This window comes from Triturus cristatus, chromosome 7, assembly GCF_964204655.1.
Source record: "Triturus cristatus chromosome 7, aTriCri1.1, whole genome shotgun sequence".
Taxonomy (NCBI): Eukaryota; Metazoa; Chordata; class Amphibia; order Caudata; family Salamandridae; genus Triturus; species Triturus cristatus.
This window is the reverse complement of record NC_140590.1, coordinates 626,991,795-627,017,062: the sequence shown is the minus strand read 5'-3', so window position 1 is coordinate 627,017,062 and position 25,268 is coordinate 626,991,795. Positions and strand designations below refer to the sequence as shown.

Genomic DNA, 25,268 nt, shown 5'->3' with positions numbered 1-25,268 from the left:
TGTTATATTTTAGTACTAGAACATTCTAATATCTTTAGAAGAAACACAGTAGGATCCAGATTTGTCCTGAGCTCCCAACAGATTTTAATAGTGACCGCTTACTTTGACGCTAAAACAATAACATGAAGTTGACGTGAATGAGCTACCTATTCTGGCAAGTACACATCTGTTACTTGCACTTAACTGGTGAACAGGTGGTCCTTCATCCACAAATGGAAACTGTGTACTCTATTCTGCAATCAGATGAAATGAAGCACCCTTCCACATTGTGAATGTTTTGCAGGTGATTAAACCTGTATTTCAGAACCCATCATAAATGGCATCAGTGTAACCAGTCATTCCTACCACCCCCTTAGTTCACTGAAGTAAAGTGAATGATGACCGAAGACTTCTTATCATTTTTATTTGAAAGAGTTCTCTACTACTGCTAATACTCATTAGATCAGCATCCCACATCATTCTCAAATGTTAACCCTTTTCCTCAGTTAATCACAGAATCGGAAATAAGATAGAAGTACAGAGAGCAGTAGTTTCTTTGCAGGAAGAGGATGGCTACAATAGCATTCATAAAGTTTTTCTGAGACATTTGTAGAGCCACTACTTCTTCTGCACTGCATGCTTTCACAAACCATTATTGCCTTGATTCTTATGCTTGTGCTAAGGCATTGTTAGACTGCCTCGATCCATGTTTGTGTAGCAGAGTCTCTCACAAGATGAATTGGCAGAAGAACATTTTTCATTAGAAGAATAGATTCCTTACTTCTGGTACATTGGTTTTAATTAATACTTTTTCCCTCTACAGATTGTTTATCAACCACCAGCCTACCCTCTGTAGCTTGTACTGTTCCTGTTGCCTCAATTGCAGATACAGTTGCAGCTAGGTGTAGTTATGTAATAATCTACCTTTTGGTGTCACTGTTGCCTGTGAGTACTCTACAGGCAATGCAGTTCGTATGGCACTGCTGGCTCTACAAAAATACCAATGTTTCAGAACTACAGACCCCCTGCCTTGGTGGTTTCACAGGATTACTCTGCTGATGAGTAGGTTTCAGGGCAAGTATTCTCAAAGTAAAACAAGGTAATGCTGTCCTAAAAAAAAGGTGATAATTTAACAAACTCCTAGACCTTGGCATATAAAGTGAAGCATTGTACTAGAATATCAAGCCTTTAATATTGTGCTACCATTCTACATTAACAAACCTATTGACAAGGTAAGAATATGTAGGTACTAATAGTTTTACCTCACTTAACACCACATATACCTTGATAAAATATATTTTGTCAAGTTACATTGATAAGTTGAAGAAAGTACATCTATAGTAACCTATATGCAGTACTCTATGGTTTCATGAACTCTGCCCTGCGAGAAAAGAATACGGATGGAAAACAATGAGAGCAGGTTAGAAAAGGAAGGTAATTTTTTTAATGCATCTCTGGTGCTTAGAGGAGGTTTGCTGGTTCTGGCTCAACATTGCAAATAAACAAATGTGTGCTCAGGTGCTTGTCCCATGTAATGAGCATAAGAAGGCAACTTGCCCCTCTTCTAATTAAGTGTTTTTTTTCTGGTCATGCCACAATGACAACATGCAAATGTATACCTAACCTATGTTCTTCATTGGAAATGGTAGCCTACCTGTACCTTTCACCCTGTTGTATTTATCTCTGTACTCCATTTTATCATCTACGTAATTTCAATTCAAGTAGGGAAAGCTAATGTGATTATAAAGAGCATTTCAAATCAACATGACGAACACTAAATCTGACTGTTTTGAAATTTCTTTACAGTATTGGAATTTGCCTCCATTATATTTGAAGTTGTCTTAATGTAGTTCCTCACATTGGTGTTATCACTGTTATGGGAGAGCAGATAAATAAGATATCACATTATTTAGCCGCTTAAAGGAGTTAAATAATGTGATACCTTAAACCTAAATACCAGCCATAGCATTACCAGCAATGCTGATACAATTAAACACTGTTTCACAATTTTGCTTTGTCTTGCTTCTAGACATTTGAAATAGGTTATCTTTGGTTTTGTTTGCAGATCTCAGGAAATTCAGAAGTTACAAAGGAGGTTCAGTAAGAGACCTTTTACGTGCCTTGAGAAATAAGGTAAATAATATGAGTATCTAAGCAGACTTTTTTTTATTGTGCTTAATCAGATGCAAAAAAAGTTTCACTACTGTTAAATGTGAGTAGACATCCATAACTGTAAAATATAGCTCATTTAAGTAATATTGCATGTAAATATATAGTGGTAACGGATGACATTGTCTGCTCACTCGTTTTCACTAAGGCAGTTGTAGTGCTACCTGAGTGCATAATTATCAATTCCTGTTACCAACATAAACATCATAATTAATCTAAGAAGTCCCTCTCAAAAGTGTGTGTTAAAGAACTCCTAAATTGACTTTTTTTAAATGAGTTCTGATTTGCTGTGGTGTGTCAATGGAGGTGTGGCTTTGTGATTCTGTTTTTTCTGCAAAATCCTAAATTAAAAGAAGTATGTAAAGCCTCAGTATTTCAATGAGGCTCTATCAGTGATGGATAAGCAATGGGTGTCCATCATTTGCATTTCGGAGTGGCACAGTTCAGCAGATCTAATCTGATCTGTCTGATGGGTATTCCCATTTCTCGACCTTTTGGCAGGGGGAAGATACTGTGTTTCAGATTTATTTACAGAATTCTCTTGGTAGATATGGGACAAGCCTCTAAATCCCCCTTCCTCAACAATGAATCTTAAATAAATTCACCTTCTTGAATTATTCACCATTGTCAGGCGAGGAACCCTTGCAAACAATGTTAGCATAGGAGTGTGTGGACCTTTACACTCAATAACATTGGAAGTTACATCCTTTGCACGTGATTGTAAACAACTCCAACTCCTTCGAATCAAAGGACCAGCATCCTCAGTTGCTTTCCCTTTGTTAGAGGCATACACCGGACAGATTTTTGGACGTAGATCAGTGTGAGGAACCCTCAAGAGAGCTTTCTCTCTTTGAAGAGAGATTTTTTCAATAAGGTGTCCGCAAAGTGAGCAATTCATGTGGGACGATAAATATTTATATGGATGACCCACACACAATAAGCCTTTGTTTTCATCCAGGTCATAGCCGAGCAAACTGACATTTGTCAGACTTTCTCCCTGAAAACTTTCAAGGACAGACAAGAGAAGGCTTGCTTTTGCAATCTGTGAAGCTAAAGCTGAACCTCTACCACAGGGATCTGAAGTTAGCCATTGAATGCAGCTTCAGAGAAGTAAAAAAAAACTAAGGCTTCTAAGTGGACAAGTAGACACTCTGACCCCATTTCTAAGAGCTAAACAGCTAGTCAGCTGCTTGCTATGGTGCCAAAAAAGAACGAGAAAGGAGAAAAGGATGCCATGAGAAAGCGCAGTGTGTTGACTTCAGAGCATGAGGTGTCAGCAAAGAAAGCAAAGTCTTGTCTTATCCTGTACATGGCGTCAAGAAAGTTATGGCTTTGCCGCTTAAGAGAAAAATGCAAGCAGTCTTTAGTCCTTCAAAGACTGCTAATGTCATGTTATCGACGAAACCATCATCAACAAAGGATTCACAGGCAAAGTCAAGACCACCGTTAAGGACTTCCAGAGTGCCCTTTGTTTTCCATTGTCTATTCGTGTCGCCTTGTGCGTAGAATAAACTGGACTTATTGTACTACTGGTGCAAAGTGGAAATTGGATATTGTCAATGCCACAACTGTATCCAGGCTCCTAAATGTTAGGCCCCCACTTGCTGCCAATTGTCAGATGCCTTTTCAGAGGGCCACTGGGCATTCGGGGGCTACTGGGCCCAACCGTGGGGGGGTGAGGCCTTTTACTCCTGATGTCCCTGGTCCCAACCTGCAACAAATTCTGAGTATTTAGGCCAAGTACCACTTCTGCACTTCACTCCTAGGATGGCATGGTCCCTGTGTCGTCCGGCCCGGAACTAGTTTTACTCGCTGTAGGAAAGTGGCCCTTTTTGTCATGGCCACCTTCACTTTTCCCACTGATACTGATGTGCATTGGGTCTCTGATAATTAGGTCCCAGTACCAGTGCTCTTGCCTACAAACAAGGTAAAATGGTCTAATCGTAACACAGTTGCCACACATTTTACCACCCCTGTAAGTCCCTAGTAAGTGGTACCCCTGGTACCTAGGGCACGGGTGCTAAAGAGGGTGCCTCAGAGCTGCAGCATGTGTTATGCCACCCTTCGGGACCCCCCTACAATTTGCATGAATGCTGCCATTGCAGACTACGAGTTATGGTGCAAACCATGAGTGAAAACAGGACATGGCACCCTCACTGTGTGCCATGCCAAAGTAACTGCATGTACTATACACAAGTCACCCCTATAGCAGGCCTTATAGCCCTCAGACAGGGCACAGTATATTACATGTGAGGGAATAGTTGCATGAGAAGCTATGCCCCTGTGCTGTCTAATTCAATTACTTGATGGTATAAGTGAACAGGGAAACCATCTTAAGTATATGTACTGGGCACTGGCCATTAGGAGTTTCCCAGCTACATGATGGCTTTACTAAAACCTGTGGTGTTTGGCATCAAACACCTTGTCTCAATAAATCTGTACTGTTGCCAGTACAAGATTTATTATGATATGTACCCCTGAAAAACCTTTCAGAATCTGGCGCGCTGGCTGACTGCTCCCGTCCAACCTGCCACCACAGCCAAGTTTCGGACCTCCTGCTCTCTAATGCCAGAAACCATGCCTGTTCCAGAGGATGGTGTTCACACCTCCTCCAGCAGGGTGACTAGTGATTTAGCCTATCAAAGCCAAGGGCTTTAAAGCCCTTCCTACCTTTGATATGCAACCCCAGCCTCCCCAGACCTGGGAGATGCCACCCCCTGCCCTGGGGCCCATTTGGCACCAGGACAGTCAGGAAACTAGCAATGCAAGTAAGCATGTTGCACCTCCAGGCTGGTCACACCCCTAGGGTGGGCTACCCGATGTGCTCCACTAAAAAAGGGTTCCACCATCTTGTTTTTGGTGGAATTAGAATCTCTGGGACAGGGTTATCACCACTCCCCACAGGAAGTCATCCTAGGAGGTGTAGAGACCCCAAGTGTAAGTAGCCCATTTGCTACTACCCTTCAATCCCCTTAACACTCCTAAATTTTGTATTTACATGGCCCCTTGACACCAGGAACTCTGATTTGTCTGCCTGAAAGAAGGACAGAGAAGAGACGAAGATGTGAGAGCTGTGGACCAGCATCAACTTTGACACCGACTCGTCCAGAAGAGTAACGGCCTCCCCAAACCCTTGGAGGTCTACGTTGCACTTCCCCAACCCAGCAACATCTCCCTTAGAGTGGAGGCTCCACCCCCCCTGCACCAGCAGGCACTGACTGCAGATGCCCGCTACACCATTCTGTCGACCTCTGGGCCCACCAAGGGAGCAACACCCCAGCAATTTGCCAAGTTTGGAAATGTCAGGACCCCCAGGAGCCGCCTTGCACCATACCTGAGGTACCGGAGACAGTTGTAAGCACCAATACTTGTTTGTGTTCAGTCTGAACACCACTGCCACCAAAACATGCCTGCACGTCGAGGGACTCCGAGAGTCCCACACTTAGTGACCCTGCTGTGCTTCTTTTCCCTCTTCTGCAGGAACACCGAGAACCGTGAGAGCCTCTAACTCACTGACCCTCTGGACAAAACACCCCCACCTGGGCACCGCAGCCCGGGCTCATGTAAACTGATGGGGATCTGTGATCCTTAGACCCTCAAAAGCCGAGCCCCCATATGGGTTCTGCCGGTCTGGTCCCCCGGTCCCACAGTACAGCCTTTTTCTTACAGGTACTTTTCCCATTGATTTTAACAAGTAGCGTACAAAGCTACTGTCATGTAAAGCCCTTTTGCACCTGGCCACCCCAGGGCAGTTAAACTTGAACTCTTGTTACTTCCTTGGATCTTGGCGCCTAATTACCTTCGGTCCAGATGAACAGCCCTGTAAATCATCTGTAAGTTTACCTAAGCAGTGTATGTTTCTCCCATAGGATAACATTACCACGTTCGAGGCTCATGCCTCAAATCTGACATCTGTCATTTTCTACTGTTTTTACTGTGAAACTTGATAACGTCTATAGTACTTACCTGATTCCGATAAGCTTGGTGCCTAAAATTATATAAAAACATGTTATTTTTCTAAATTGGTCTCAAGTTTCTTCTTGAGTGCATGTCTCACTTATTGACTCTGTGTTTTCAACAAATGCTTAAAAGCACTACACTCTGATAAGCCTAAACTGCTCACCCACACTACCACGAAGAGAGCATTTCTGATAATATGTATAAAAAGCCAGCTTCTTACATTCGCTCCGGCAAGAAGTGAAGCATTCGGAGTCCCTGGAGTGTGCTAATCTGCGGGTGCTCGCAGTAGCTCCCATCAAAGTCAAGCGAGTCGGCTACACGCAGACTCAGCAACTGCACTTGACAGCCACGGGTTTCCCCGGTCGCGCTTCTTCAGTGATCGAAGGTTTCCTTTGCTTTCTCCTGTGGGGTAAGTGTTCACATGCTCCAGATGGAGAGGGGATGGCTACAATGATCCTGTTCTGGGTTCCACACTTGGGGGATGAGGCTCCCATGGCGTCCTCACTTATCCAACGGGGTCGAACCGGTCGTAGCCCTTTTTGCTTTAGGTGATCACTCGCTGTCCACGGCTCCGGCCAGTCAACACAGCAAAGTTATCCACAGCAGTCCCTACTGGCATATGAGGTTGCTGCACTGCTGCCGCACCAAGCTTTGGCCCTTGCCACACAGCAGTGTTTCACGACAGCGGTCCCTTCTGGAATATGGGTTTGCTGCACCGCTATCGCTCAAGGCTTAGCCCTTATCGCACAGCAGTCTTTACCATGACTATCTTCACGACAGCCTATGGCATATGGGGGTTGTGACTCTGTCCTGCACACAGGCAACAACCCGATCTGTGCAGCAGCCATTTTCTCATGCCTCGCAAAGCAAGTCCACTTGGCATGGCTCCCCACTGGACCATCCTCCCTTACAGGGCACACTGGCCTTGGCAAGCAGACAGATGCTGGTGCTCCTGGATCCCAAGGTAGGTGGTCTTGGATTCCCTGCACCTACAGCTAGTCTCCCTGCAGAGGCAGGTAGACTAGCGGGCCTTGGCCCCAAGTCCTGGTCACAGACACAAGTCTTACAGAGCTTCTCCTCCTCACACAGCCTGTCAGGCGACATTTTGGGGGGCTCAACCTCCCCTTTTTATAGTCCATTTTCAGACACTAAATGTGACTTAGGTTTAGAGTCTTTGAAGTTTTATTTTGGGGTTCTGCTTCTGTCAAAGTCCATGCTCCTCTGCTTCCTCTTCCTCTTGAAAAACAGTCTGTCACAGCAGGGATGTCTTTACGAAGCTGATAGCCCCACAAGACAAGAGTTCACACCTAGATGTCTCCTTCAGTGATAATATGCATCAAAAGGTTAGCCCAGGGACTCCAAGCCTACTCTACATGAGTCTCTTATCCGCCCAATCTCCTACCTGAAATGTGCCCAGGCCCCTTCCTTGTGACCTCTATGAATCAAAGAGGACCCGTTGAACTGTACAGGTGAGGCCTGGTCCTTCCCTCCCCATTGTGTGTCCAACCCATCTTAAAGGAATTCGGCAATCCACAACTCTCTGCGGAATCTCACTACCTCGACTCCATGTTTAACCATGCAGTCCTAGGTCTCCTGGGGCCCTCCAAGTAGTCTACCATCCATAGCCACACATAAAGCCAGTGTATGTATACAGCATACATGAACTGCAAGTACTATATCCTCCATTTATTATACCATTCAAAGGCACACATACACCCAACACTTGTATTCAACATGGGTGCATGGCCCAGCACTGTATCCTTTATGTATTGTATCACTCACGATATCAGTATTGTTAGGCCCTCAGGGCAGGGGGGTACGTCCATTACCATGCAGATAACGTCTTCGTCCCTAAACTTCTATACAGTCGAGGAGCCACCTCTCAACGAGCATGTCATTGATAAAGTCAAAGGGACTCTCACCATCGACGTGAACCCCCATCATCAACAAGCCTTTCTACGTCGATGAAGTAAACACTATTGATGACTTAACCACAGTTAACGAGCTCTCTGATGTTTTCGCCATTGTCAAGTTGGCCGTCGACAACTTATTCTTTGCTAGTAATTAAACAGGGTGATATCTTTAGTGTCTTCAACTTCAGCTGTCTGACCTCTGCTTACGATGTTTTCACTACAGTCTTTGATGGTGTCCCCTGTACCCATACAACCTCAAAATGTATTCTTCAGCATGCTTCTTCAGGCCAAGAAGGGAATGGTACAGATCCAGATTGAATCACATGGGAGCATTTTCTGTGATGAGAAAAACTTTCAGATGATCAACCAGTCCAAGAGACTGTAAACATACAATATGTGGACTATGAGGAAGAGGAATATTTTGAGCAAGACAGTTTTCACTTTAAGTCCCCAAAGGTACAAAAGGAAAGTCTTTCCACAGGTCCCAGTGGTAAAAATACAGTTTGAGATGTTGAACTTCTTACAGGGAAAAACTGCCATGTTGGACACTTCTGAGAGGAATACTCTCCTCAAGGGGCACAAATCATGTAGGAAAAGAAAAAATCTACATGAATGACCCACATACAAAATTCCTTTGTCTTAATCCAGGTCATATAATCCAGGTCATATCCCCTCAAAATTGTCAGACGTTTTCCCATGAAGACTCTCAAAGAAAGATGGTGATTGTGAAAGATTATGCAAAAGGAAATGGTAGAGATGGTGGAGGATATTTGTCAGTGGTTATGTCCACCATTCTATTACACAAACTACATCAGTACCAATTTCAGCGGTACAACCTTCAATTCTTCATCTGGAATGAGTATCTCCTCAAGCTGTGGTTCCTAGTAAGAGTGGAAACATTCACCTGTTTTTTTGATGATGATGATAATGCAGATTTCTCATTAGGTCATTCAGTAACATCATCAAAGGATTTGAAATGGAATCAATTTTTTCTACCTCAGGCTGCCAGTCCTGAGCCCATTCTGAGAGTGTCGCATGATAGAAAAAGCATTTGAGCATTTGTGTTAGCCAATTTCTAGAGTAGAAAAGTCTTGCTTTCACTTAGATTTTAAAGAGAGTTGCATGAGCATGCCCGGTCTGTTCTTATTTGAACCAGATTTGAGAAGAGGATCAGCAAAATCCAGCAACAGCATCTGTTAATTTGTCCCAAATAGAGAACAGAATACAAGACCATAACCTCAGTGCCTGCATAAGGAATTAGGTTAAAACTGAGTTGGTAGTGTCTGCAACCGTGCAAATCCTGTAATTTTTCTACACCTTGCACTGGACCAACGGATGGAAAAAAGGTAGGATTCCATGTACTAGCGATTCAACATACTGGCAGTAGATGCAGTTAAGATTGCAAATGCGTCGGCCATGGGGCTAGATTTGATAGACAATTGTGGAGTAATCTAGCACCTCTGCTCAACAAACTACTTGAGGAGGAATAAAGCAATTGTATGAAATGGAGAAAAGGCTTTGTCATCTTTGATACACCATGGTTGCTTCTAATTGCGCAAATGCAACTGCACGGCGGAGGAGCTGCCCTGTTTTGCTCTGCCTACATCACATAAATCGATGTAAGTATAAAGTTGAACTGTAATTTGTTTCTCTCACATGAATTTAAAAATATGTAATATGCCCTCAGTTTCCCTGTGTGATGTACAAATGCCTTTTCTGTGTAAATTACATCAACTTTCTGTGGGTTAATATCCATGCTGTGCACAAATCTGACTGAATAAAACATGCATATATACTGGCAACCTTTATGACTAAACGTTAAAAGCAATACATGGGTAAACATTATAAAAAGTTTGTTAATTTGCATTGTCCGTGATTTTTTTCAGAAACATCACTACAGAGAATTGCCCCCAGAAGTGCAAGAGACATTGGGCTCCATCCCAGATGACTTTGTGTGCTACTTTACATCTCGTTTTCCCAAACTTTTGCTTCATACTTACCGTGCCATGCAATCATGCTGCCACGAAAGACCATTCCAGCCTTACTATTTTCAGGAATCGTCTGAGAAGAGGATCTCTACAGTTCAAGCTACACACGATTGTGTTTGACAAAAGAGGAGTCCCATACTCCAAGACCTACATTCCAGTCGCATTGCCTGAAACCCAGTCTAGTGTAACAGGAGTAGCATCATTGTATTTGAGGGCAAAAGGAATCGTCTCTCAGACAAATCAGTGCCTTGTACAGTCTGCTGCTAATTCGGATAATCTATCAGCCTTTGGAGGACCAATGGGCTGTCTTAAGTATTGAGAACAATCATCATGGATGTTACTGTGATGCTGTGAAGCAAATCATCTAAAACTGGAGCGGAAAGGAATGGAACTGACCTACCTTTGATGAGAGAACCAATTTGAACTGTTCTTTTTATTTTCAAATATGCATTGGTGAATTTGTTAGAGGAGCTCAGGACTGAAATTTTTTAAAATTCATATATGCTTATCCGGACCTAATATTGCACTACTGCCTTTTTGTGTGTCTTACAGTACTTGATAGTAAAACTGTAATCTTAAATGGAATGGTGATGAGAACTGCTTCAGAGAAGGTAGCCTACTCCTTAATGGGGTGTCCTAGTTAATTTACTCTGATATGAGTTATGTCGTCAAGCTAGTGATTAAGTGATGTGGCTGAATAACGTTTCTGATTATTTCTTGTGTGTTAATAGTATGGTGCCAGAACATAACCAATATTAATTCCAAACCTATTTAAGTATATATCATAGGAGATTGGATTCACCCTAGAGGTAAGTCTGGTTGAGAGAAGAAGCGATCTGTGTATCCTGTGTTGAAATCAACTCCTTTTTTTTTTTTTTTTTTTTTTACCCTATGATATTGGTTGCAGCCTGAGGGCACCATTCTGTTTAGGAGAGTGGGTTTGGCTTGTGTTCGAAGGTATAACATTTTTTTTTTTAAATAAGGAATCCGGGGTATTCGATTTGTACTCTTGATCAGTAATGCTGTGCCACATCGGTAAAAACTGTTTGATTTACTTGGAATCTAATCCTGCCAATGTATGTTTGGTGTGTCCGCTTTTATTGCAATGATCATCATCACTACGAAAGATGTAGTGTATGGTGAGCAGGAATAGTGGTCCACTATTTAGAGGGCAGGTTGTATTTTAATAATGATACCAACCTTAATATGACAAGAAATACAACCGGTACAGTGTTTCGCTGTTGTCCGGCTATGTTTGTGCTATGTTAATACAACATACACATTATATACAGATTGGATACACAGGACACCTTTATGTGCAATAGAAAGCATCTGTGGTTGATGGATCATATTTGAAAGATGTACACTTGTGGTTGAAAATGCTGGAAAAGTCAATCATCCTTTTAGATTACAATTTCAATCTAAACCTTTGTTTGGTATCAAAAACGCAGGTGTTTCCTAGAGTTGGTACACAACTTCTCCATTTATTCAGAGGGTGGTTAAGGACTTGATTGTCTTGATTATATCTAAAATCATGTTTTTTTCTTTAACTCATAGCGGGTTTGCTGCTGTACATATTGGCAGCTAATGGCAAGTAAACAGGGCGGCTTATTTTGCTATTAGATTAACACAATCAGTCATCCAGGATGCAGTATTGCTTCTCTGTATCCACTGAGGTGTAATGGGATTTCTTGTCTACATTTTTGTACAGAATGAACAATATGTTCAGATAACGGCAGGATGGGTATAGGTGTAATACGTATAAAACATATGCATTGTTGTTCTTCAGTTGTCTTTTTTTTTATTTATTTTGTATATTTATTGATATTTAATTTTTACTACAAGGTTTGTCAAATTTAAATTGTACATCTTTAAAAACACCAAATTTTTCTATTCTGTTAATTTTTTTTAAACGGTTATTACTGATAAAAAGAGAGGTAATACTGTACCTCATGTAGTCTAATGTGATGGGTGTGTAGTGTTATTGTTAATCAATGTCATATTGTTCCTGGGAGAAGCCAATGCTTTTATGTAACTGCTCTACTGTGTCTTAGTCTTGTCAGTTATGAAAGGAAAGTGTCTACGGTTGATGAGTATTATGTTTTTAAGCAGACGTTAGGATCGGAAAGTGAAGTTTTACATGGTATGGGAGCTATGAAAGCAAAATGCCAAAATATGTAGGTTAGAATTTTTTAAAATTGTTAACTTAAGGAATTGCCGGATTATGTCCTTTCCTTTGATGCGCCAGAGCATATTTCATATTTTTATATTGCTAATGTAATTTTTTTAAATAAAAATTCTCTTGAAATAAACAATGCTGAAAACAAAAGCATATATGAAAAAATAAAAATGTTTATTTTATCTCTTTTGTTCCTTAATTACAGTGTAACATGCAAACTGTCTCCTCAGAAATGGTAGGTAATGTAGATCTTTAATATTTTGTATGGTAACAGACAGTATTTAAATAATCTCCCAACCTCTTCAAATAATTTACCTTTTAAAAAGCATCTGTTTTTCAGATGCTTTTGTGAGCACTCGAGCCTGCAGTTTCGAAGCCTGTATGCTGAGTAATTATGAATATGACAGCCATTTTAGATCGATATTGTCGATTGTATGTTATACATATTCTATCTTTGTTTTACGGCGCCAAGATGGCTGCCACATTTAGAATCAAAGTGGTAGTCATCTTATTTTTACGTGCAAGTTATTTTTTCGCTACGAGGGAAAGATAGAATCTGAACTTACAGCTGAGGATGGATGCAAGCAGGTAGAGTAAGCAACCTTTGTGTGTACCTGTACAACTTGAGGCCATGTGCTTACAGCATATAAAGGAGAAAAGGAGAAACGTATGTTTAGTCAAAGTTTACGCTTAGGTGTTCTAATACAGCTGCCAGTGGTGTGTGGCCTAATCAGTTGAAAGGTGGCTCACAATATTTTTCCCAGTATGTATCATAAGTAAGAAGTCCACATAAGCAACCACTGGAAAGTCTAAATAGTTTTTATTGTTTGACCCCAGGTCGTGATCCAGAGCACAAACTAGTTATGTAGTGTCCTCATCTACCTACACCTTCAAGGGAGGGCCCCCTCACGGATCTGGGCCTCCATTGTGTTTTTCATGAAGTAACTGTACCGTGGAGTCCAACATTCTAAAGAGTAGAACTAAGAGCAGAGGGTAAAGGAGGCATACAGAATGTCCCATATGCAGGATTCAATTTATTATACATATAGATTGGATATGAAAAACCACCACATATCAAAAGGACATGTGATTACATATAATGAATAGTTATTAAATACAACAATTGGATGCATTAAGTCTGTTGGTTTACCGCAGTCATTTTTATATAATTTCATCCTGTGATCGCAGCACACATGCTATTCGCAAAGGTCAAGGACTCCTAATCAATTCACCGAGCTGACTACTATATAGAGGTTTAGTGACACTGCTTGCAAAGGCTTCATATTGGCTGGTAACAGAAAACCACTTGTGGGAGTGAGTGTGGAGAACGAGGCGGTAACATTTTACCTGGTGCTCACAGGCAGTCTTCAGAGGATCTTTGCGGGACACAGTGTTTAGAAAAGCCAGTGCTGCTCCGCGGACATGTACACGTTGGAAAGCCTATTTCAAGGAATCTGCCCATTTTAATTCATACATTATTTATCCCCCTTTGTTCAGGTAGTGAGGGGTGAGAGGGTTTGGCACTACCAACCTCAAATGAAGCTGCCTTTGTATCTGAATCCAGCTGCTTCATATTAAGGAGGCCACTGTGATGGTTTCTCCTTCCCTGTTGTTAATTTCTTTGAGCAGGTTCCCCTGCCTTTGATGTTGCCTCCTTTCCCCGTGGCTCATGGACTCATATATTGCATTAATACACTTCATTATTGTGAGAAGCTGGCCTGGTATATGATGTACAATTATGTAAGTGGACACCTTGCACCAGTCCAGACAAAACTTATGGTGATTTAAGAGGTTCTGAACAAACCTTGGAAAGCTCTCTAAGTGGTAGCTGTGGAGAGCAGCCTTCAGGTTTAGTCCAGAAGGAGTGTAAAGCAGCTTGTTTTACCAGAATGCAATCTTCTAGTATAGATTATGTGAAAAATAAACACACAAGGTATTTATAAACATATGTATTTATTATATATACTCTCTAACACATACCAATATCTCCTACCCGGAGATATGTGCAATGCCCACAGTACTTTGCAAGAAATCACAGTAAATAACACAAAATACACAGAGGGCCCCGGGGGGGACCAAACCATATACTAAAAGTGGTATAAGAACCACGACTCAAGTCAAGACAGTGTAGAGAGGATGTAGAAGTGCTGGGGATCCAAGGAACACCCCAAGGTGAGTATCTAGGAACCCCACAGAGAGCGTCTGCAGTGTGAATACACGACTGTGTGCTCTGTACAAGTTTACGTGTAAATTGCCATTGGATTTTTAGGGATTAAGGACCCTTCCAGTGGACCCTGAAGAAACCCAGTGGAAGACCGAAGGTTGGAGAGTCACCCCACCCATGGATACCGTAGTACCCACGTTACCTTCACCAGGGAAGCCGGATGCATACGTGTGAAGTGGTGTCGGAAACTGCGGTCGTTTCCAATGGAGGACTTCAGGAAAGTGCCGCTGCTGGAAGAACAAAGTGTCTGGTGGAATCTGAAGGTGGAATGTAGACGAGAAGTACCTGCAAGAAGAGGGGACAGAGTCTGTCACTCGGGAGTGACCAGGAGATTTGGAAGACTAATGCCCTCTGATGTCGGGTGTTGCAGGAGAGTTGACGAGGACCTTGACTCTGCAGCTGTGAGGACCACGCAACGCTAAGGAAGACCAGGAGCCGTGCACAAGCTGTCCCACTAAGGATGTCGAGTGCTGAGGGGTCGGTGTCTGGCGGTAGCATCAACGAGTCTTGGCAAATGCAACCAACACAGGAGCTGAAGAAGGAGCAACGTCAGGACCAGCAAGGTCCAGAGGACTCACCACAAGAAAGGGAGTCAGGGCAGGCCCCAAGCAATTGGAGGAGCCCAAGAGAAACAAAAGTGACCCTCAAATGGACCCACAGGCCGGAGGCACTGGAATCAAGAGAGGACCTCAAGCAGCTCACCAAAAGCTGCAGGCCACGATTCACACAAGGCAGTGTTGCTGAAGATTCTGGTCACAGTAGATGCTCGAGGTTGGGGCTACCTGGAGCCCGAAGATCTTGTTGGAGAGAAGTCAACCAGTCTTTGCAACTGCAAGTTGACGCGGTGCGCATGGGTCCAGTTATTGCAACCCCCACAAGGAATACTGGCCTCTGTCTTTGATGCCCACAGGCCTTGGAAGGTACCTGTATGGTGCACATGCACAGACGATGCAGCAGGCTGGAAGGGAGACGGAGTCAGGCTCAAACAAAGTCCAGCGAAGTCCAGAGTGCCCAGACGGTAGAAGAAATAGTGGTGTCTGATCTGAATCTTATCCCACGACGAATCTAGGGACCTACACCCAGGTAAGTTGTTAAGTTCCCTAGGGAAAGTGCTGGGAAGATTCAGGGGACCCTCCCAGGGGAGGTTCTGGACCAGGGGGAGGTTACTCCCATATCTTTTGTCCATTTTCCTGCCAGAGCTTGAGCCAATGGCTCCCAGAACTGGTTTGAACTGGACTATGCACAGGGACACCAGATCTGCCCCTCATGCAGACTGAGTGGCGTTGGCAAGCGCACCCACCCCACCCCAATACACTAAATCCTGTCTGGGAGGGGGTCACACCTCGCTGTGACAGGATGCCTATTGTCGTACCTTCCTCTGTTTGAGCTTGGCTCAGCAGCAGGAGGGCAGATAGGTGTCTCAGGTCGGCAGCAACCATTTTGTGCTTCCTGGGACAAGAAGGCTGGTACCAGGAACACTGAGCCTAACGGAGGGCTCTTACAGTGCTTGGAATCATACCCCACACACCGTTTACGGTGTGGTAGTATGATTCCAACATGTTCAGTACCAAACATGATAGGATTCGTTGCAGCCAGTTTCGAGATGGTCATCGCGTAATTAAGTGGTGCCCCTCTATATAGTATATGGCTGCTTCACTGACAACCCGGGAGAATGGACTCCGTAGTCTGGAGGAGTGTCCTGCTCATGCAGGGGCACCCTTTCACTTAGAACCAAGCATCCTGCCTTCAGGATTACAAAGGCCTGCTATAGGGGTGACTAATTGGTTTTAAGTGCAGTGACCCTAGCTATAGGAAACCTATATATTTAGTAAGTGGTGCTAGCACCAACCTACACAGGCTGCAATGCCTGTAGTTCCATTTTGAATGGTGTCCCATGTGTGGCATAATGCATGCTTCAGCCCATGGGGGACCTCTGGGTACCTATGCCCTGGGTACCTTAGTACCATATGCTAGGGACTTATAAGGGTACCCCAGTAGCCAATCTGGGATGTACCTAAGTACTCAACACTACAGTTTAGGGAGAAAGCAGATAGACTGGGGTCCTGAATAGCAGGATCCCAGTCAGACTCATCAAATACAGCTTAGCACCAGGCAAAAAGTGGGGGTAACCATAGAAGCAGATCCTACTTTCCTACAATTTATATCATTTCCTATTCATTTTGAGAAACCACCACAGCCAATGAGTGACTGTATTTCATTGTAGCATTCAGCTACCCCACTAATGCAGCATGTTTAAAGAGAACGCTGGCAGATTTGTGAAGGTGGTGGGTGACATAAATGGTCAACCTACCTAAAGTTAAACTCCTATGCTCCAAGCGCCAATGCATTAATGATCCTTCACACTGTCTTAAAATAGCTGGGCTATTTAAAGAACATGCAAGATTGTCCCAGATATAGGTGGGTGAATATATATTGGTCTTAGTTAGGGGCACTTTGAGATATCCTCCAGGACTCTGCTGGAAACAAATCTATATTATAACCCATAAGAAAAAGTTTGGAGGGCCCATCACATGGAGGGGATGGGCTACTTCTCTGTACGAAAGTCAAGTTCGAGAATTGACTTTCTATTGACCGCTAATCACCAAATGCGTTCCTTCACATGTTCTGAGTAGCTCGATGGGTCCCTCTCTGACCACAGGTTACTTATTTCACAGATGTTGGCGGACCCGCAGTGTACTTGTGTACCCTAATAGAGGTTGCAATACAGATGGCTAAGGAATCATGTTCTGGGGGGAACTCTGGAATGCGATAGATTGATTTTTGAAGGCAATGTAAATACAGCTTTTGTTAGGGGTGTGAATTGGGGAGGCTTTCAGTTAGTGTGGATTCTATATAAGCGGTGCTGCTGTCCTTCAAGAAGACTCTTGTGAGGGAACACACTGGGAAGACAGTTGAGTGCTGCATAAGAATCCTGAACCCTCTTTCGCTTTTTCTTTCAAAATTGAGCAAGCTGTCACCTATTCTACTAGTGCAGAAAAAGCAGACCTCCTCGTTGTAAAGTACCAAACATCCAGAACTGTTGGCACAACGGCCATTGCTGTTGATCAGTTCCTCTATTCTTCCATCTCCCAGAACCATAGCTTCTTCAGACTCCCGGAGGCAAACCCGAAGAGACTGGAAACGGTTGTATTTGTTGTTGCAGAGACATGGCTATGGACGTCCATGCATCAAAAAGATGTAACCAAACCACTTCCTGCTTGGACTCCACTCCTGCGGTGTCGCTTGTGTGATAGGTTGAGACACATTACCCTGTTTTATTGTTGCTGTAACCTGCTAAATCCATGTTTTATTCTAATGGTGAATTAGCCTAGCCATGGTGCCCGTATATGAGCTTTAGACGTTTAATCTTGCCACTCAAAATTCAGAACTTTGCCCACAAGCTTGCTCAGGTGAAATGTGTAACTCCTTACGTTTTATGTTAGAAGGCAATTTACTAATTCCCATGAGCTCGGCTGTGCAATTTTAGCCAAATGATCAACACTAAGAACTATGACCCTGATTTAGAATTTGGCAGATAGGGAACTCTGTTGCAAATCTACCCGAGTACCCTGCAGTGGCAGTCCGCACGGATCGGGGGTGGGGGTGAACAGGAAAAGGGAGGTACAGGGGGGGGACGGACATAATGTAAACAATTTTTTTTTAAAGCGTACCTTATCACAGTGTCTCTCCCCTGCGTTGGACTCGTGCTACAGGAAGCAACCAGGAAACACCCAGGCAATGCAGCGGTGCGATTGATTTGAGGGCCGTAGTTCGGGGCTCAGACTGGGGCTGGGGACCTGGGCATGTTCTGCACCAAGGCTGTAATGCAGCCTGCGTTGAGAATATGCAAAGTGCGCAAGACTGTTTGGCCGGCCCGAGAGGGCCGACCAAACATTCATGCACACTTGGAGTGGGCAAACCACTCCTCCCCTGTCCTGCTCGGACAGCAGAGCAGCCCCACCCTCCCGGGCCGCAAAGCAGCAGGAACAAATGATAATATCATTGAGTTATTATAATTTTATGTTTCCATCAGTTACACTGCTTAAAAGCAGTAGGGCGACACTCCTCCGCCTTAGTGGAGGGGCCACCACTGGTACCGTGCCTTTCAAACTTTCAGTCATTTAGAGAGTGGCAGATCTTAAGTATTCTGTCGCAGGAGCCCCTGTTGGATTGACACAATAGATCTCCCCCACAGCCCAACAGTGTAGGGGGCCACTACGGATTATGCGGATTATGTAATGCCTGTTTTTCCTGTCTGTCTCCGCCAGGAACAACCTGGCTTTGAGAGACAGGAAAAAATCGACCCCCTGCACCCTCAAAGGCTCTGGGAGAAAACTGCCAGAGTGTGGGGTCATTATTTCTTTTATTTTGTTTCATGAAGAAATCCCCACTTTTGGAGTTTGTTTCTGTAAAACAAAACAGTGTCAAAAGTTTGGTGGTTGGCCATTAAAAACAACCAAACTTTTTGTATATTAAAACAAATTGCTGTGAATGCGGTTCACTTCAATGTGCAGAGATGATTGCTAAGCCGGCGCTCATTCTAAATTTGTTGAGCAGAGTTCCATCAAGATGGCAGCGGTAATAGCCTTTGCCATCCCGGTGGACTCTACTCCGTCCACCAAACTCACAATCCGGCCTTAAGCGTGTCTTGTCTTGGGGTGCTTAGCTCCATTGCTGATATATGGAGGATCGCCTCTTCTATAAGCATTGGGGTTTACAGACTATTAATGTTTTTATTAAAACTCTTTACAGGCTCTACTGAAAGGTCATGAGGCAATTTTCTTATTCACATGCAAACTTCTGAAATCATCATGCTTGGTTGTCTTGCGTGTTAAATGGTGTGTTTGAATTGAAACGCCAGGCGCAATTGCAACCCCATCATCTTTGCCTTTTTGCGCAGCTTCAGAAACGACATCGCACCATTTTTTCACATAATGCAAGGCTGTGTTGTCTCTCAATGCCAGTTGTTTACCTCTAAACTAAAAGTTTAAAAATAGTGACGCTAACAGAGTTGGTATCCCCATCATAACATATATTTGCTAGAAACGGGCAATGCATACGGATCTCCGAAGCGAACTCCCCATCTGCGGACATTTGCAAATGGTAATTTGTTAGACTCCGCATATTTTACGTCTTTGAACCTTTTCCTAGAGTTTTTAATTATATTATCAACTGAATGGTCAGTCTGCCTAGAATAGTGTACCCACTCTTCAGCAACCATTGAATCGGTTTTATTCTGTCTTGTCTCAGCAGACCCAAAAACCTAAGAAAAAATCTCAACTTGAAAAGCCTATTTGGTCAGAGACCCCAGATTGTCATATTTTGGCCCTTTCTCAATGGCATAAATGTTCATGTCTGTCAAATGCTCCTATATACTATAATCTCCTTAAGCCAAATTTGACACTGTCCTATTACTTGAAGTAACAGTGGGAGATAAAAGTATCATGGTTCTCTGAACAGAACATTACTTTTTCATGGGTGGCTACCTGTATCGGACACCTCTACAGTGTCCAGGTAAGTGTATACCTTCACCACCAGGTTACACCCTAATTGGTGAAAGTGATGAGTGGTTTGCATTATTTAATCTCCACTGATAATTACTATGGATTGTAATTAAATCCAATTATTTGTGCATCATGTCATATTAGACAGGAACCTGCCATATGCAAATTAGCATTGATCCTGCTCCAATAGGAACAGTCCATCCTTAACTGCCAGGGAAGGTCACCTCTGAACGTGAACACGAGCAACCCCAGACCAGTTTCCACCTATTCGGGCCTAATCCGTAGAGTGCAGCTTGAGCCCTATGGCACAGTAAACGCAGGGTCCACTTCTTTGCATACCATTCGCACTTCGGGTATCGCACTGAGGAAAATAAAAAGCATTGGCTGAATTGTTTGAATTAATCTAAACAAATCATAATTACTCTGTGCTGCAATCCAGTCCATTGTGTTTGGTCCACCATGCAATCTCCCAGACAGGAACCAGCCATATGGAAATCCGTTTTGGCCCTGCTCCAGTAGGAATAGTTTTGCCCGACTGCCAGCCCAGGTCCCCTCTGAATGGGACACAAGCAACCCCAGACTGACTTCAGTCTGTTTAGGCCTTGTCAGTAGGTTGCAGCGTGAATCCTATAGAACAGTGAGCACAGGACTGCAGAAAAGAATGGACTGGTTCATGGCCCAGAGTAATTACCACTGGTTGCGATTAATTCAAGTTGTCCACCTATTACTTTTTTGTTATTCCTCTGATTGGTAGCCATCAAAATCAACAACTTGTTAAACTTTGCTAATGGTAAAATGTTGAATTGACCAGTCACCATAAATCTTAAAATGCATGTTTTCTGGAATAAAAGCCAAATGAAAATTAGCATTGTCTTAAAATGTGTGCATTGTCACCATCTTCGATTTATCCTCTATAAATGCTTAATTTTAGCATCTTTTTATTCAATTAGCAACTTCACAGTATCCACAAGGTGCCACTTTATACAGAAAATTAGTTTCCAATAGCTGAAATCTAACAATAGGCACATACAACATACAGTAACAACTTTTAAAGAAGATAATTTTAAAAAACACCATGGGTCCAGGAACCAACTAATTGGCTGAGTCCCACGGTGATGTGGGAGGGGAAAAATAGGGGCAATGCATGATGAGAAAAAAAGCCTTGAAACTCAAACAGATTAAATCGCCTCCCACTAAGCACAGTCTCACATCCCTTCCCATCTTATGGTGAACAAACATCAGGGTACCTTTGGTGCTGTTGTATACCAGAAAAATGTAGGGTTCTCCAGTGCACTTTGCTGGATTCGGCATTGCCAGTAAGCCACTCAAAATCTCTATGCCACACGAGAATCCACAAACGCAAGAGTCTTTCTCTCCGGGATCACCCTCAGCCTAGCTACATACCACACAAACATCTTATTACTGCATTTCCCGTCTCTAGACTGTGTCCTGCTTGAAGCTGAAGAAATCACAACACCCCACTACCCTTCAGTAGAATGGATCCTAGCACAACCCTCTGCATTTCTACAAGTAGAGTCCCTTCTTGCCTACATCACTGGGGACCTGGGACAGTCTCCCTACTTTCACAATACAAAAGGTATCAGGAGGAATCACCACAAAGCAACTCAGTCTGGCAATTTCTGATGGATACTTCTACGTGAAGATTCCTCCCCTCCAAATATCACAGGCACTAGACTGGCATCTGATATAGCTCTCAAGTGCCGGTGGCTGAACAGTTTCTTGGAGATATCTAATTGCTCACAGTTTGCAGGCCCAATTAATCGGCTGCCTCAGAAGATGGAAGGGGCGGGAGGGTTACACCATTTCTGTACCCCTAGGTTCTGCAAGTACCTGACCAAGGTCAGAATCTATCCCATGTCCCAAAGAGCTGATGCATGGTGTTCTAATATCTTTGCAAGGGCCTCCAGAACCTTCCTCGCTACACTGCTTTTCTTCCAGCAAGCTGATGTCTCTCTGAGACTTCCGTTGCTAGAAGATAATCCCGAGCTGCTGCTGGTGGGGAGGGTGGTACCATTATCTGCACCAGAGCAGGCATAACTGGCTACGGTCCTGAGTTGAAACAATGTCAGACCGCGTCAAGCTATAAAATTACAAAAGTGCATCCGCTGTCATGCAGCTTGACTCAGACCGCTTTGCAGCTATCTGCAGAGGCTCCGTTATATTTTTTGTTCAGACCCTTATCCTGTGCCGGAGTAGGGTGCACCACAGAATATTGACAATGATGGTCATCATCATCATCATGATTTTGAAGGGGATCGTTTTCTCTCACCTATTGTACTGATGATGCCTTATAACCTTGATTTATAGAACACCTGTGGAATTCATATCTATCCTGAGACCGAGTTTGACTCACAACAGGGGCCACCAATGGGAGAGGGTGCTTCATTTGGAGTGATGGTCAGAGGGCAGACAGTGTACTAGAATTGCAGATGACCTCCATTGAGACTAAACTACAAAGAGACTATACATTCTACTCTTTTTCTCATAAATCATACTGTTGTATAGACTACATTTTGATTTCGGGTAACGCTTTATGTAAAATCGACCAAACCACAATCGAACCCTGAGTGATATCCGATCATTCCTGCATCACCCTATACATTTCTGACCCCTCACCGGACAAAAAACAGCCACTCTGGCATTTTAATGACAAGACCCTAACTTCTCAAAGCAATGTACAGGCCATTAAAGAAAATATCCATAACTTTCTCTCTGAAAATAGGGAAAATGAGTCATCAGACCTTACAAGGTAGGAAGCCGGAAAAACAACAATAAGGCGAGAGATTCTCAAAATAAGGGCAAAAATTAACAAGGAAGCCAACTCTAAATTATCCAAGCTAGAAAAAGAAATCGCGGATTTAGAAAAAATACACACCACTAACAAAGACAATAGTACACTCATTTAAATCTTAAATAGAAAATACGAGTATAACAAAATGATTAGTAATCATGCTGGAATTTGGGTTAATAAACAGAAAAGCATTAAACTTTGTGAATCAAATAAGGCTGGCAAAACCTATCTACTTACCTAAAATTCAAACCTCAAAAATATACCATTAATTCTATGAAGGACAAGAAAGGGAAGATCACCACTAACCCGGATACAATAGCTGACATCTTTAAGGACTTCTACCAACACTTATACGAAAAGAACACTGAATTTAACCATCCAAACTGCAAAAACGACTTGAATGGTATTAAACTACCCTTGCTCACAGAGGAAGATAAACTCTCCATTAATGGTCCGATCACAGAAAAGGAAATCGCTGATGCAATCAAAAACCTCAAAACTGGTAAGGCACCAGGCCCGGACTGGTACAATGCCAAATTCTTCAAAACATTCTCCTCGTCCTTAATATCACCGCTCATGAGACTATACACACACTTCACTAAAACCGGCCAGGTTACAGACACCCCAGCCATAGCAATCATAACAGTGTTACCTAAAGATGCGAAAGCCCCTCTCGTACCGAAGAATTATAAGCCGATCTCATTGATAAATCTTGATTGTAAGATCTATGCATCAATTCTCTATAAACGCTCACATCAGCATATATCCAAACTTATACACCCCTCACAAGTAGGCTTCCTAAAACACAGATTATCTAGTAACAATACAAGACTAATATGCCACACTATAGAAAAAGCTAAATTAATAAACTGATTTGATACGGTCGGTTGGAGGTATCTACGCGCAGTACTGAAGAAATTAAATTTAGGTGATAATCTTATCAAGATGATTATGGTCCTATAATACAAACCAAGCGCCAACGTCCGAGCGGGTGGCATCATTTCCTCCTTACTCAACTTAAAACAATGCTCCAGACAAGGCTGCCCACTTTCACCCCCACTATTCCGCCTGGTATTAAAACCTTTCCTTCAACATCGGAGAGAAAACCAAGACATCACAGGGGTAACATTTGGAAACACCACGGTCAAATTAATCATCACCGAAAATGCCCCTTCTGCCATTTCGGCTCTAATGTTATCAATCCAACAATTTTCATAGGTTTCTGGGTATCCCCTCAACAAAGATAAATCCGAAGTTAAACTTCTCAACCAGCATGGAAATAAAGACATATTAGGGACATTCGGATTAGCTTCAACAGGGTTGCATAAAGTACCTAGGGCTAGAGTTCACTAACGAACTAATCACCACCCTGCATACCAACAAAAAAACGCTATTTAAAAAAATGAATTAGCTTCTCGAAGGTTGGTCCCCCAAATTTCTCTCATGGTGGGGTAGAGCCGCAACTCTGAAAATGATAACACCACTAGCTAACTATCTCATCAGCATAAACAAGATGGATAAGACCTTTAATAATTTTTTTGTGGCAACGGAAGAAACCGAGAATATCCTTGAAGAAACTTACTAGCCAAAGACAAAGGAGGTCTCAGCCTGCCCATCTTCAGAAATATCAAACTGCTTATCTCTGTAAACATAGTGCCAACTGGTTTATTAATAATCCAACATATGAGCCTCCATGGGTGGCAATAGAAAAATCCCTCGTTGAGAATGTACCGCTTGCAGCTCTCGCAACTATACACACATCCCATCTATCGCACTCCAGAAATATTATACAAAACACAAAAAACGGCCTCCTCCGATTGGACTCCCAATCACAAGTGAAGTTGCAGAACTTGAATCTTGCTTCCTTATAGAATAACTCCAAAGTCAAAATTGATGGCATTCTTATTTTCTGGCCTGAATGGGGGAATAGTGGCATCAACCTAATAAAAGACATCTACGAAGGCACATCACCACTGCCTTTCTCATCACTTCAGAATCGATTCAACCTAAAGAATCTAGATTTTTTTTATAAACTCCTACAGTTAAAAGTGCAGATTACGATAAAATACTTCACGGCAATGGCACCGTCACTCCCTGATTTATTGGGTCGCCTGCTCAGAGCAGGCCATATGGTCTCCGGCATATACAAGCTCCTTCTGCCTAACCAAGATAAAAAATCTCTCCCGTAATCAGCTAAAATGGGAATCAGAACTTAACAAAAGTAACACTGCTTTCGATCGTGGATCCATCAACAAATCCCCTTTCTCAACTAAAATATCACCAGCTCTCTCCCAGACAAAATGCATTATTATTAATAGAGCGTACTGGACACCCTCTCGGCTCTTTAAAGTCAGTCTCACCCAAAATTCTAACTGTTGGAATCGCGAACAAGATGAAGGCAACTTATCACACATGCAATTAGAGTGCCTGAGCCTACAAACTTACTGGAGCAAAGCCCTTGACAGCATTAAACACCTTTAAACTTACCCCCACCAAAGAATTCTCGTACATCCTCCTAGGCCCGTTAGACTCTCAGCTAA

General features: G+C 42.9%; 1 protein-coding gene across 2 annotated transcripts in view; it reads left to right on the top strand.

The window, feature by feature from the left end:
- Positions 1-12,359, top strand: part of ERN1 (endoplasmic reticulum to nucleus signaling 1) — a 617,499-nt gene extending 605,140 nt beyond the window's left edge. For both annotated transcript variants that reach the window (XM_085617236.1, XM_085617235.1), the window contains exons 21-22: positions 2,045-2,112; positions 9,908-12,359. In XM_085617236.1, coding sequence (XP_085473362.1) covers positions 2,045-2,112; positions 9,908-10,129 — 290 coding nt within the window. In that variant the 3' untranslated portion in view covers positions 10,130-12,359. The remainder of the gene's footprint in view (positions 1-2,044; positions 2,113-9,907) is intronic.
- Positions 12,360-25,268: the final 12,909 nt, after the last annotated feature.